Genomic DNA, 13,955 nt, shown 5'->3' on the forward strand with positions numbered 1-13,955 from the left:
GGAAACTATGACGGCTGAGCTTCTTAGGTCATCGGATAGTTTCCCACAGATGGGTTTTAATCTCAAGAAAATAACTGCTGTCAGTTAGATTTTGATGTATATTGTGTTAGCCTTTTGACTTTTACACAAAAGTTATAATGGTAAAATTGATCCTCTGTGTAATTTATGTAGGAAATTGAAGTGCTTGCATAAGCCGTACTTGCATGTGAGAGCTAATTGTAAGGGATTAAAGACATTAGCAACTGTGTCCTCAGCTTTGTTACACTTGAGTCATACTTAACAGCCAAGATCTTCAGTCATACATTAACAGCCAAGATCTTGGTCAGAAATGCAGCCTCCATTTATGACATTCTCTTGGGAAAATAAGTCTCTTGTTTAACAAGGTGATTTAGTTTTTACTTTGATTTCAGGAATATTGTCTAACGTGAGTAGGGCAAGAAGGCAGGGCGGCTTGTACTGAGCCTAATTTAGCCTGCACCTATAAGGATCAAGGTGTTGTTTCTGAGCCTGCTGGGATCCCAGGGCTCACTTGGGTGGGAGAGTGGGTTGTCCCTGAGCCAAAAAACTGCTGGACACACCCTGTGCGCTCAGGATTGCCATGCGAGCATCCTGACAGCTTTTGACCAGTAGCGGTTCATGGTTACTGAGATGAGGTGGCTTTGAGATTCTTGGTTGCCAGGTTGCCACTCACCCCCGTTCCCTGAAGTAACTTCCCCTAGGTCTTCATGCGATAGCTATCCTAAGTGTCAGGTTTTATTTTTTTTATTTTGAGATGGAGTCTCGCTCTGTCACCCAGGCCGGAATGCAGTGGTGTGATTTTGGCTCAGTGCAACCTCTGCCTCCCAGGTTCAAATGATTCTTCTACCTCAGCCTCCCAAGTAGTTGGGATTACAGGCGTGTGCCACCACGCCTGGCTAATTTTTTTGTATTTTTAGTAGAGAAGGGGTTTGACCGTGTTAGCCAGGATGGTCTCGATCTCCTGACCTCGTGATCTGCCCGCCTCGGCCTCCCAAAGTGCTGGGGTTACAGGCTTGAGCCACCACGCCCGCCTTAAACTTTCAATTTACTTTTCTCACCTGCTTCATTAAATTATCCAACAGTTGTTTATTGATTGTGCTTGTCTTTCTGTTTCAGATCTCACATTCTTGAAGGTGGCATTGAAGAGCACTAAGATCGGAAGATGAGTGAGCTTGACCAGTTACGGCAGGAGGCCGAGCAACTTAAGAACCAGATTCGAGTATGTAGTTGTGTGTGCTTGGTTTTATTAATCATTTGAGTTTCAGGTTAGATGTTACTTGTTTTAGGAAAAATGGTTTACAGGATGACTTGTTCTATGTTTTATATGAAATTGAATCTTAGTTGGCCCAGGATGTACTAATTATAGATCTAGATACTTAGCCTAGTACATTGTTTTTGGGATTTTGCTTTCTGTATACAATTTGTTATTTGAATATACACCAGATGTCTCTGTAGAATTTAGAAGTGTCTTTTGCATTCTTTATCATAACCTTGAAAATCTGTGATACCCTGGGCCACCGATCAGACTGTGATATCTACCTCCCTCCCCTGAATATTGGGACTATTGACAGCAGAAAACTTGCTTAAAAAGTAAGAGTATTAACAACAATAAAAAAAGTATTTCAGGTATATCTGATGTATTTTTTCCTAATTTTGAAAGATCTTACCTAGCGGTGATGATTGGAATCTACAGCTTCTGATAGACTGCTAGATGGAGCAGATATATCTAAATCCAGGATAGAGGCCAGGTGTGGGGGGCTCATGCCTGGAATCCGAGCAGTTTGGGAGGCCGAGGTGGGTGGATCACCTGAGGTCGGGAGTTCGAGACCAGCCAGGGCAACATAGTGAAACCCCATCTCTACAAAAAATATAAAAATTAGCTGGGTGTGGTGGTGTGTGCCTGTATTCCCAGCTACTCAGGAGGCTAAGGTCAGAGAATCCCTTGAACCCGGGAGGCAGAGGATCCAGTGAGCCGAGATTGTGCCACTGCACTCCAACCTGGGTGTCAGAGTGAGACCGTGAAAAATAAAAAAAAAAATGAAGATAAATTTATTTACCGTGTGTAAATAAACTGCACTGTAAAAAGAATACCTTTCACAGAATTCTAAAACATTAAATTCCAGTCTGTGACTGATGTAGGATGTTAAATTGCAGAGTTTATAAACTTTTATTTGAGAGAGAGTTTCACTGTGTTGTGCCCAGGCTGGAGTGCAGTGGCGCGATCTCGTCTCACTGCAACCTCTGCCTCCTAGGTTCAAGCACTTCTCTTGCCTCATAACTTTCTGAAAAGGGAGGAGCAGTAGGTCTAAATGGAATTCATTCTGCTGCTCCTACTTTTGTGAAGCAGTACTTCTAGTAAATATTTTATAGAGAAACATTTAATGCAAGTATGTGTTTCCTTTCTGAAACTGCTGATGTGAAGAGTAAGAGAAAAAGAGGCTGACTTCTCAGGAAAAACCACGTCTTCATTATGTTTTTAGGTTTTGTCCATTTGATGTAAGAGCTTTCTCTTACTCTTGTTTGCTCTGTCAAGCTTTAGCTGTTCTTCAGAGTGTCGCTGTACAGGAAGCTGATGACATTCAGTACATATCTAAATAACAGTTTATAAGCTGGGTATGGTGGTGCGCGCCTGTAGTCCGAGCTACCCAGGAGGATCACTTGAGCCCAGGAGGTTGAGGCTGTATAGTGAGCTGTGATTGCACCACTGCACTGCAGCCTAGGTGACAAAGTGACACCTTCTCAAAACACAGTAAAATAAAATAAAAAACAACAGTTTATTTTTCTGACTCCAGTGCAAGGATGAAGCCTAATAGTTCCTTTTAAACGGCCAATTACATGTTTAGAAAGCCCACCAGGATTTGGAGAGAGAAACACCAACATGATTTTAGGCAACTTGTTCCTGAACTTGAGAAAAAATAATGGAATTCTCTGAGATTTACAGCCAAAGAGAAAACAAAGTATCCTCTACTGTAAGAATTTTAAATCTTAACATTTAAAAGATCTTACATAGGTGAATAGGGAAGACTTAGATTTTTTTAATAGTTTGCTCTGATCGGACTTGTTTAACATGTCCCCTCCACCAAAATTAATCAAATGTGTTCTGAAATATTTAGTTTGATATAAAATTATTCTCTGAAATATCTATTTAAATAAAACCAAAAGGTATTCAAATTTTGCCTGACTTAATACGTAAGCTTCTGCTGTTCATTTTAAGTCAGCGTGGTTTTTGGCAAGTAAAAAAGAAAAGCAAACTGTTGTTGTTTAATAATAATCTAATTGGGTTTTTGGGGGTGTTCAAAACACTCTCAGCTGTTTACCACCTGCTTTTGAGACTATATTTCTTCTTATAGAAATAAGATTTTTTTTTTTTTTTTTTGGAGACAGTCTCGCCCTGTTCCCCAGGCTGGAGTGCAGTGGCGCGATCTCAGCTCACTGCAAGCTCCTCCTCCTGGGTTCACACCATTCTCCTGCCTCGGCCTCCTGAGGAGCTGGGACTATAGGCGCCCGCCACCACACCCGGCTAATTTTTTGTACTTTTAGTAGAGATGGGGTTTCACCGTGTTAGCCAGGATGGTCTCGATCTCCTGACCTCATGATCCGCCCACCTCGGCCTCCCAAAGTGCGGGGATTACAGGCATGAGCCACCACGCCCGGCCTAGAAATCAGAATTTTAAAGTTTACCCTGAAAATGTCTTAAATAGTAGTGTGATTTGGCATATTTGAAGAAATTTTGTTTTTCTGACAGCTATAAGTTGTTCACAAATAGTGGACTTGGATCTATTCATAGCAGATGGAAAGAGCTTGTATGGCACAGGTGAAAGACACCCAAATTTAAAAAATTAAGGCCAAAAGGAACTGTTGCACCTCCTCCCGAGGTTTGGACCCTGTCACGTTGTGAATTCCCCAGGGCCTTCTTGCGCAGGGGGCTCCCTCTTGGGCTGGCACAAATGGCACGTGACATTGCCCACATGCTCTTGTTGCCACATAAAAAATGTAAAAACAGGTCGGGCGCGGTAGCTCACGCCTGTAATCCCAGCACTTTGGGAGGCTGAGGCATGTGGATCACAAGGTCAGGAGATCGATACCATCCTGGCTAACACGGTGAAACCCCGTCTCTACTAAAAAAAAAAAATACAAAAAAAATTAGCCAGGTGTGGTGGTGGTGGGCGCCTGTAGTCCCAACTACTTGGGAGGCTGAGGCAGGGAATGGCGTGAACCTGGGAGGCGGAGCTTGCAGTGAGGTGAGAGCGCGCCACTGCACACTCCAGCCTGGGAGACAGAGCGAGACTCCGTCTCAAAAAAAAAAAAAAAAAAAAAAAAAAAAAAGTAAAAAGAGAGACGGCCAGGCACCGTGGCTCATGCCGTTAATCCCAGTACTTTGGGACACCAAGGCAGGAGGATTGCATGAGCCCAAAAGCTTGAGACCAGCCTTTGTAAGGTAGGAAGGCCCTGTCTCTTGAAAAAGAATGAAAAGAAACAGGTGGAATTAACCCTAACAAGGTTTTTTTTCATTTTTTTGTTTGTGTGTTTTGAGATAGGGTCTCTGTCAGTCATCCAAGCTGGAGAGCAGTGGTGCGATCACAGCTCACTGCAGCCTCCCGAGTAGCTGGAACTACAGGAGCATGCTGCCACACCTGGCTGTTTTTTTTTTCATTTTTGTAGAGACAGAGTCCACCATGTTGCCCCAGCTGGTCTTGAACTCCTGGGCTCAAGGGATCTTCCCGCCTCAGCCTCCCAAAGTGCTGGCAGGTGTGAACCACCATGCCTGGCCCAACAATTTTATCTAAGGCAGTATATCTAAAATATTATTTATTATGCAATGTGTAATTAATACATTTTAATTGAGATATTTGACACCGTTTTTGTCCCAAGTCTCCTGGTTCCGTTTGCTGTGCGCAGCAGCCACAGGCAGGTCATGGCCCCCGCAGTGGGACGTTCACCAGGAGAGGCGCCTAGCTGCTTTGTCTCCGAAGTACCAGGAACCAACCGCGCTGTGTTAGTTCCTTTGCACGAGACAGGGACAGCAAAAGCTGTTGAAGTCCTTTTACCCCAAATGGGAAAGGAAGACTTATTTTTAGAATGTAGAACATTTTTTTCCTGATTGCCCAAGGAATACATGCTTGTTAAAGAATGCAGAGCATAGTGAATCAAACAAGAAATTGTAGATGATTCTAAAAGGGGCTGTTTTCTTTCTTAGATTTGTTTTTCAGCCAAAAGACCCTTAAAGGATCTTGCATGCTCCTTTTGATTATTATTGAGGAAACACAGGCTCTCAAAGGGATTCTGATTAAAACATGGTGTGCCTTAAAATACACAAGAGTAGCTGATGGAGTAAGGAAAGCTCCACAGGATGCACAGGCGCAGATGTGTTCTGGAGCGGCATGCCAGCCAGTGCAAGGGAGCAGGGTCCATTCGTGCGAGAGGCAGCTGCAATGGATGCCCGGTCCAAAACGTTCAGCGACTCCATGCTGAGCAGGGCCCAGGCTTTAATTTAGGATGAAACCCCAAAGTAAGTGTGTTACTGTGTCATTTGACAAATCCAAAAAGAATGAGAAATCAACTGATGAATGGCTTGGATATGTTCATCTCTGGTTTAAGTGGACATCATAATATGTATCTACAGGAGTCCATTAAACTGGAAATTAATCTGAAAGAACTTGAAGACTTTTTATTCTTTGTTAAGCAGTTATAGAGCTTGTTTCCATTAAAAGACTTCTTCCTACAGTTTTAAAAGTTGAAGGTGTCTGTTCTGCAAAGTGCTGCACTCAGTTAAGTAAGCTGGTTATTGGCTAAAATAAAGATTGAATTGAAGTTATCTGTGTGTTGTTTTTACAGTAGTTTTTCCTTCGGTTTAACAGTAGTATCACCACAGTGTTACACTGTACCTTAAGAAATTCATTTTAGTCATTGGACACTAACGGGGGGAAGTTGCTTAAATCTCATGTTTTATTTTCTCCATTTTAAATTTTCTTATGATGTTTTAAAATCAAAGGCTATAACATCAACAAGAATAGTATTTCAAAAACAAATATTAAACTCAGTACTTGCCAGTAAAATTCATTGACAAAAAGACTTTTGCTGCTCTAAGTATTCTTCATCCCCCTTACTCCAAATGTTACTGCTTGCATAGAAATACTCGATTTTTTTGTGTGTGTCTTAATTATAAGCAGAATGACCAATAAAGAGCTTAACTAAAGATGAATTTGGAATGTATAAATTTGGTATATTTATAATAATCTCAGTATATTTCCTTTTTTTTTTTTTTTTTTTTTTTTAAACAGAGTCTCGCTCTGTCGCCCGGGCTGGAGTGCAGTGGTGTGATCTCAGCTCACTGCAACCTCCGCCTCCCGGGTTCAAGCGATTCTCCTGCCTCAGCCTCCCCGAATAGTTACGATTACAGGTGCCGGCCACCATGCCTGGTTAATTTTTGTGTTTTTAGTAGGGATGGGGTTTCACCATGTTGGCCAGGCTTGTCTTGAACTCCTGACCTCAGGTGATCCACCCACCTCAGCCGCCTAAGGTGTTGGGATTACAGGCATGAGCCACTGCGCCTGACCAATATATTTCCATATTATCAGTTTATAATATTCCCACAAGCTTCCTAAAGTAGAAATCATTTGCAGTGAGCAGTTTGCCCCAAAAGCCTGAACCGCTGGGAGCTCATCCTCCACCTCCCCCATATGGGGCACTTGGACGCACGCCTGTAAGGGTTGCACATGCCATTTGCCATTTTGAAAGTAGATGGTCAGATGACAGCATATAAACACATTTTTCTTACTAGAAAGTGTCAGCTGGGCGTGGTAGCTCTCCCCTATAATCCCAACACTTTGGGAGGCCAAGGGGGAAGGATCATTTGAGCCCAGGAGTTCAAGACCAGCCACAGGCAACATGACAAGATCCCCATCTCTACAAAAAAAAAAAAAAAAAAATTAGCCGGGCATAGTAATGCATGCTTGTAGTCCCAGCTATTCAGGAGGCTGACGTGGGAGGGTCACCTGAGCCCAGGAGGTCGAGGCTGCAGTGAGCTGTGATGACATCACTGCACTCCAGGCTGGGCAACAGAGCCAGATCCTGTCATAAAAATAAATAAATACATAGTTTTAAAAAAAAAAAAGGCCGGGCGGCGTGGCTCACGCCTGTAATCCCAGCACTTTGGGAGGCTGAGATGAGCGGATCACCTGAGGTCAGGAGTTCTAGACCAGCCTGGCCAATATGGTGAAACCTCATCTCTACTAAAAATACTAAATTAGCCGGTGTGGTGGCACACGCCTGTGGTCCCAGCTACTCAAGAGGCTGAGACGGGAAGAATCACTTGAACCTGGGAGGCGGAGGCTGCGGTGAGCTGAGATCGCGACACAGCACTCCCGCCTGGGCAAGACAGAGCAAGACTCTGTCTCAAAAAAAAAAAAAAAAAAAAATTGTTGTGATTAAAAAAAAAATTATACCAACACTCAAATTTTAAACCTGTTAGCCATTGTCTTATTTTCCTTTATGTTACCTACCTTTCTGTTTCTAAACGTACGTTCTCTTTTGAGATTTCCAGGTCTGTTTTCTAGTAACTTTGGTCTCTTAGTAATGAAGACACTTGAGTTGGCGTTGGTGGATCCCTTCTGAGTGCCTGCCTGCAGCCGCAGGTCATTTGTAGATGAGCAACGAGAACAGCCAGAGGCTCACGGACATCTGATTGTCTGGCTCCAGGTCCCTTGCTCGCTTTCCATAGAACTTATTTATTTTTCTTTGTTTTCCTTTATTTTATTTGATTATTATTTTTGTTTTTTTTTTGAGATGGAGTCTTGCTCTGTTTCCCAGACTGGAGTGCAGTGGGGCGGTCTCGGCTCCCTGCAACCTCCGCCTCCCGGGTTCAAGCGATGCTCCTGCCTCAGCCTCCTGAGTAGCTGGGATTACAGGCATGCGCCACCACACCCAGCTATTTTTTGTATTTTTAGTAGAGATGGGGTTTCACCATGTTGGCCAGGCTGGTCTCGAACTCCTGACCTCAGGTGATCCACCCACCTCGGCCTCCCAAAGTGCTGGGATTATAGATGTGAGCCACCGCACCCAGCCTATTTTCCTTAAATTTTTAATTTTTATTTTTAGTAGAGACAAGGTCTCACTTTGTTGCCCAGGCTGGTCTTGAACTCATGGGCTCAAGAGATCCTCCTGCCTCAGCTTCCCAAAGTGCTAGGATTACAGACGTGAGACCGCGCCCTCCATAGAATTTAGAATTAATGATTGTTTCTCTTGAAAACAAAGTACTTAGTTAACGCAATCTGAAGAAAAGTTTTTTTGGGCTGGATATCTGGTCCTTTTTAGACTTTTTTTTTTTTTTTTAATAGACTTTTTCTTTGGGCCACAGCCTTCCTGACCCTAGACGGGCTTTGTAAAAAGAGCAAGACGTGTGTGCCGGCCTGTGCAGCAGTGAGGGCACAGGCAGCACCAGGTCCCGGGTGTGTGGGTGCTGCCCCAGCTTGCAGTGTGGTTTCCTCGGTGCTGGCCACAGCTGTGGGGCCCCAGGAGTATTGTGCTGCAGGTCTTAGACAGATTTGGGTACTACTGGTTCTCTGTTCAGCGTGGCCTGGACAGTCCACAGATGGCAGTAGACCATGGGTTGTTGAGATGCAAGGAGACTCTGCCATTCTTTCACATTCTGCTTTCGCTCCTGACAGCTTAGGAAAGCTCTCTTTGAAACTTTGGTATGTGTGGACCTAAGATTGAATGTATCTGAAAGGTTGCTAATTTCTCACTGTCCTTGCTTCCCAGGACGCCAGGAAAGCATGTGCAGATGCAACTCTCTCTCAGGTAAGAGCCCACTGAGTCACGCAGAGCCATCTGCCTGTGAGGAGGCTAGCACGGCACCCACACCTGGAGCCTCGGGAGGGCTCTGCTTGCATTCTCTCTTGCGCAGTGAGGATGCCAAGCCACTGCTTTTATTAAGAAGTCATTCTGATGGTAGGCATAGGAAATAGAGGGGCTTATTGAGATAAAAATGAGATATCTTAAGCCTTGAATAATCATCTACCTGTTACAGAGGGTAATAGTTGTAAAATATTGTTATTGTCTTAAAATAAGATATTTTGAAGCTCCTCTCCTCAGCAGAATCTGCCTCAGAACTTCTATTTCTAATATCCAATTTGATAATACCTCTAAAAGTTAAACATAGAATTATTGTATGACTCAGCAGTTCTGCCATTAAATATATGCCCAACAGGATTGAACACTGCTTTTCAAACACACACATGTACATAGCAGCACCATTCACAATAGCCAAAATGTAGAAACAACCAAAATGTGCATAAATGAATGAGTGGAGAAACAAATTGTGGTGTCTCTGTGCCCTGGAGTATTATCAGCCATTAAATGGACCTCAGTACAGTCAGAGGCTGCAACGTGGATAAGCCCCATAAATATTACGATAGTGAGAGAAGCCAAACAAATGGCTATGTATTGTGTAGTTCTATTTATATGCAATATCTAGAATAGTAACATTCACTGAGACAGAGTGGACTAGTGGCCAGCAGGGGTGTTAGGGGAGAGAGGGAGAGGAAGTGAACAGGGAGTGACTGCTGAATCAATGTCTGGTCTCCTTTTGGAAGATGTTTTGGAACTAGATGGTGGCAGTGGTTGCACAACACTGTGAGTGTACTAAATGCCACTGAACTGTAGACTTTAAAGTGATTAATTGGATGTTACGTAAACTTCACCTTATTAAAAAAATGAAGTCCATCCCAGCACTTTGGGAGGCCGAGGCAGGTGGATCACTTGAGGTCAGGAGTTCGAGACCAGCCTAACCAACATGGTGAAACCCTGTCTCTACTAAAATACAAAAATTAGCCAGGCATGGTGGCACACACCTGTAATCCCAGCTACTCGGGGGGCTGAGGCAGGAGAATTGCTTGGACCCGGGAGGCAGAGGTTGCAGTGAGCAGAGATTGCACCACTGCACTCCAGCCTGGGAGACAGAGCGAGACTCCATCTCAAAAAAAAAAAAAAAAAAAAAAAAAAAAAAGATAATAAAAATAAAGTCCAAATAATTGGACAGAAATGTGAAAGAAAAACTATATTCATACTTCTACTGAAGATGATTGAGTTTTTTACATTGTCTAAATGCTTTAGGGGATGCGCTTTAATTGAGGTTAAATTGTAAGCTAAAGAAAAAAAATTAGGCTACATAGAATTACCTGAATTTCAATTCTGAGAAGCACTTTGGACTGTCCGTTTTTAAAACCCACTATTGTAATCCACTTACTCCGTTTGCCAACCTAAACTCATTAACATCAGTGTCTATATGTAGGATGGGCTCAGCAGGTGTGTGTACAGCTGGTGCTCCAAGTGATGGTCGTGCAGAAGCAGGTGTCATGCAGGCCCACACATAGCCTGACATAGGAACCAGCTATTAAATTGTGGTGTGGGACATCTGTGTGGTGTCATAAGAAGAGTTGCGAGATCTCAAAGAACTCAGAGACCTAGGAGGAGATGGTCCTGGATGGACAGGGAGAGGAGGAAGGAGGCAGGAAGGGAACAGCAAGTGCTTCAAGGCTGGCCATGTTCGTGTGCGTGCATTGGAGGGCAGGGCACACAGGTTCCTGATGACCAGCCAGGCTGAGACTTGGTAAGAGGTACGGAAGGGGTTCAGTGCAGAATGCCACAGTGGAAGCCACTGGAGAACTGTGGGAAGGGCTGGGAAGAGGTAGGCACAGTGGGCGAGCCAACAGCCTTGACAAGGATGGGAGATGAGGAGAGTCGTTTAATCACAGATGTTGATTTACAGAAATGTTTTTATTTTCAAGATCACAAACAACATCGACCCAGTGGGAAGAATCCAAATGCGCACGAGGAGGACACTGCGGGGGCACCTGGCCAAGATCTACGCCATGCACTGGGGCACAGACTCCAGGTAGGCGTGGGCATGAGCAGGACGCTGCTTGATACATTCAGGGGCTGCTCTGTTGTCCTAGGGGAAAAGTACCTGAACCCATTTGCTGTGCTGTGCAGTGAAGAAATGAGGAAGTTGAATCAGAACTCTGGGCACGCAAGGTGCAGCGGTCACAGGTGCATATTCCCTGTCCAGTTTTCCACTTAAACCTGGGCTGAAAGAACACTGCCATTTCTTCACTGTCTGAATCACATTAATACAAGTTCTGGTTTTTCTTTCTCCCTTCTCCTGTCTCTTTCAGTTTCTAGACCTCTGTCTTCCCAGTTCTACTGCATCCTACTTATGTGAACTTGGGGAAGTTACCTCTCTGTGCCTGTTTCTCAGGGCTGGTTGGCCCTCGCCCTCTTGTGATTTCAGTGCCCTGGCTCAGGAAATCACAGAACCTGCCCCGAGGATCCTGAGGGATTAAGTGTATTGAGCCTTAGAACAGCACTGTGCTGTGTGTGCTTTGCTGCAGCAGACACACGGGAATGCGCTGTGAGCTGCTCTCACCATTCTCTCATCTGGCCTGTCTGCCCTGCCTTCCTTTGGTTTACCATCCCAAGAGATAATTCCCTTCATGGGCTCCTATTTTTTCTTTTCTTTTCTCTCTTTTTTTTTTTTTTTTTAAAGACGGAGTCTCACTGTGTTGCCCAGCCTGGAGTGCGGTGGTGCAATCTCGGCTCACTGCAAGCTCCGCCTCTCAGGTTCACGCCATTCTCCTGCCTCACCCTCCCGAGTAGCTGGGACTACAGGCGCCTGCCACCACGCCGGCTAATTTTTTTGTATTTTTAGTAGAGATGGGGTTTCACCATGTTAGCCAGGATGGTCTGGATCTCCTGACTTCACGATCCACCCGCCTCGGCCTCCCAAAGTGATGGGGTTACAGGCGTGAGCCACTACACCCAGCCTCTTTTTTTTTTTTTTTTTTTTTTGAGACAGGGTCTCACTCTGTCAGTCATGCTGGAGTGCAGTGGTGTGATCATATCTCACTGCAGCCTCGACCTCCTAGGCTCCAGCAACCCTTCCTACTCAGCCTCCCAAGTGGCATAGGCCACAGGCATGTGCCACCATGCCTGGCTAATATTTTTTGGTTTTTTAGAGACAGGGTCTCCCTTTGTTGCTGACACTGGTCTCAAACTCCTGGCCCCTAAGTGATCCTTCCACCTCAGCCTCCCGAAGTGCTGAGATTATAGGTGTGAGCCACCACCACTTCTAGCCTATTTCTTGTACTTTAAATCATACCCCTTTCTTCTCCACCAGACATCTCCCTTCCGTGACCCCACACTCTGATTTAGAGGCTATTACAAAGTCTTATTTGGTGCCTGTTCTGTCTAAATAATTTAATAAAGTACTGTTTGATTTGTGTAACTGTGACATGCTCGTTGAAGCACCTGACATAACAATTTTTAACATGCCCTTCTTTGAGTAGTATTTCTTTGTATTCCGTTGTTAGCGTGGAATTTTCTGCTAGGCTTTTTCTTTGTTCGTGAAATTGTCCGCTTTAGAGCACAAACAGCTAGAGAACAAAAGATTCTATCTTTAGTTTGTTCTATATAGTATCCCATACAATTCCCTATGCAAATGAGAGTTCGCATGATGGTTCCAATGACAGCAGGAGTCAGAAAGAATAAAAGTGGGAAGGGGGAGGGTGGGGAAGTGGGGAGATGATATTCTGAGGGTACAGAGTTTTAGTTAGGAATAAATTTTAGAAATGTGCCACACAGCACGGAGACTAGTTCATAATAACGTGTGTTTCAAAATTGTTAGTAAAGTAACTAAGTGTTCCTACCACAGAGCAAATGGGAAGTGATGTGTATGTTGATTAGCTTGATTGATTTATTTCACAATGTGGATATATATCAGAATATCACATTGTACTCCATAAATATACATATAATTACTTGTCAAAAATTGTTTTAAATATTCAAAATAAATAAGTAACCAGGCACATTGGCTCATGCCTCTCATCCCAGCACTTTGGGAGGCCAAGGCAGGCGAATGGCTTGAGCCCAGGAGTTCAAGATCAGCCTAGGTCACATGGCAAGACCCCTTCTCTACAAAATGTACAAAAATAAGTTGGTTGTTGTGGTGCGCACCTGGAGTCCCAGCTACTTAGGAGGCCGAGGTGGGAGGATCACTTGAACCCAGGAGTCAGGGAAGCAGAGCTTGCAGTGATTCGAGATCACCCCACTGCGTTTCAGCCTGCAGGACAGAGTGAGACCCTGTCTCTAAATAAATAAGTAAATAAGTAAGAATATACTTTGTGAATTCAAAGTTATTCCTTTAAAAAATTAAAAAGAATTTTTAAAAAAATGTTCTGGCCAGGTGCAGTGGCGCACACCTATAATCCCAGCACTTTGGGAGGCTGAGGTGGGCGGATCACTTGAGGTCAGGAGTTCGAAACCAGCCTCCTGGCCAACATGGCGAAACCCCATCTCTGCTAAAAATTTAAAAATTAGCTGGGCATGGTAGCTGTAGTCCCAGCTACTTGGAAGGCTGAGGCACGTGGAGGTTACAGTGAGCCGAAATTGCACCACTGGGTGACAGAGTGACACTGACTCAAAAAAAAAAAAAAAAAGAAAAAATGTTGTTACTAGTCTATCTATGTTAGAATTTATTGTCAAAAGTAGATGGAAAACAAAACAGTATGTTACCTCTGGGGCCTTTCCTCCATGTGTGGGAACACTGATGTGCAGATTAGGCAGGTTAGTGGAGTAGACAGTGCTGTTGCTGGGCAGTGTTCAGGTACTCAGAGCACTGCACTGCCAAGTAATATGTCTCCTTCACCAGCTGGGCTCTGGACTGGGTAGTCTGGAAGGGATGAGAGTGACCTGCAGGCAGGTGTGTTCAGGGACCGAAGAGATGGGTGTGTGAACTGAGCAGTGGAGGTGGGGCTGGGGGCTCAGGGTGGGTGGGGTGGGCGCCAGATCCTTGCTTGGGAGGCTTTATGTTCCGTCTGTCTCAAACACACTTTGTGCCTTGAAAGCCCCAGGATTAGAAGGAAGAAAAGCAAGGGCTGACA

General features: G+C 44.3%; 1 protein-coding gene across 6 annotated transcripts in view; it reads left to right on the top strand.

The window, feature by feature from the left end:
* GNB1 (G protein subunit beta 1) overlaps positions 1 to 13,955 on the top strand; it is a 105,551-nt gene that overhangs the window by 63,964 nt on the left and 27,632 nt on the right. For all 6 annotated transcript variants that reach the window (XM_031007761.3, XM_031007757.3, XM_031007760.3 and 3 more), the window contains 3 exons: positions 1,135 to 1,237; positions 8,779 to 8,817; positions 10,806 to 10,912. In XM_031007761.3, coding sequence (XP_030863621.1) covers positions 1,181 to 1,237; positions 8,779 to 8,817; positions 10,806 to 10,912 — 203 coding nt within the window. In that variant the 5' untranslated portion in view covers positions 1,135 to 1,180. The remainder of the gene's footprint in view (positions 1 to 1,134; positions 1,238 to 8,778; positions 8,818 to 10,805; positions 10,913 to 13,955) is intronic.

This window comes from Gorilla gorilla, chromosome 1 (genome assembly GCF_029281585.2).
Source record: "Gorilla gorilla gorilla isolate KB3781 chromosome 1, NHGRI_mGorGor1-v2.1_pri, whole genome shotgun sequence".
Lineage (NCBI taxonomy): Eukaryota > Metazoa > Chordata > Mammalia > Primates > Hominidae > Gorilla > Gorilla gorilla.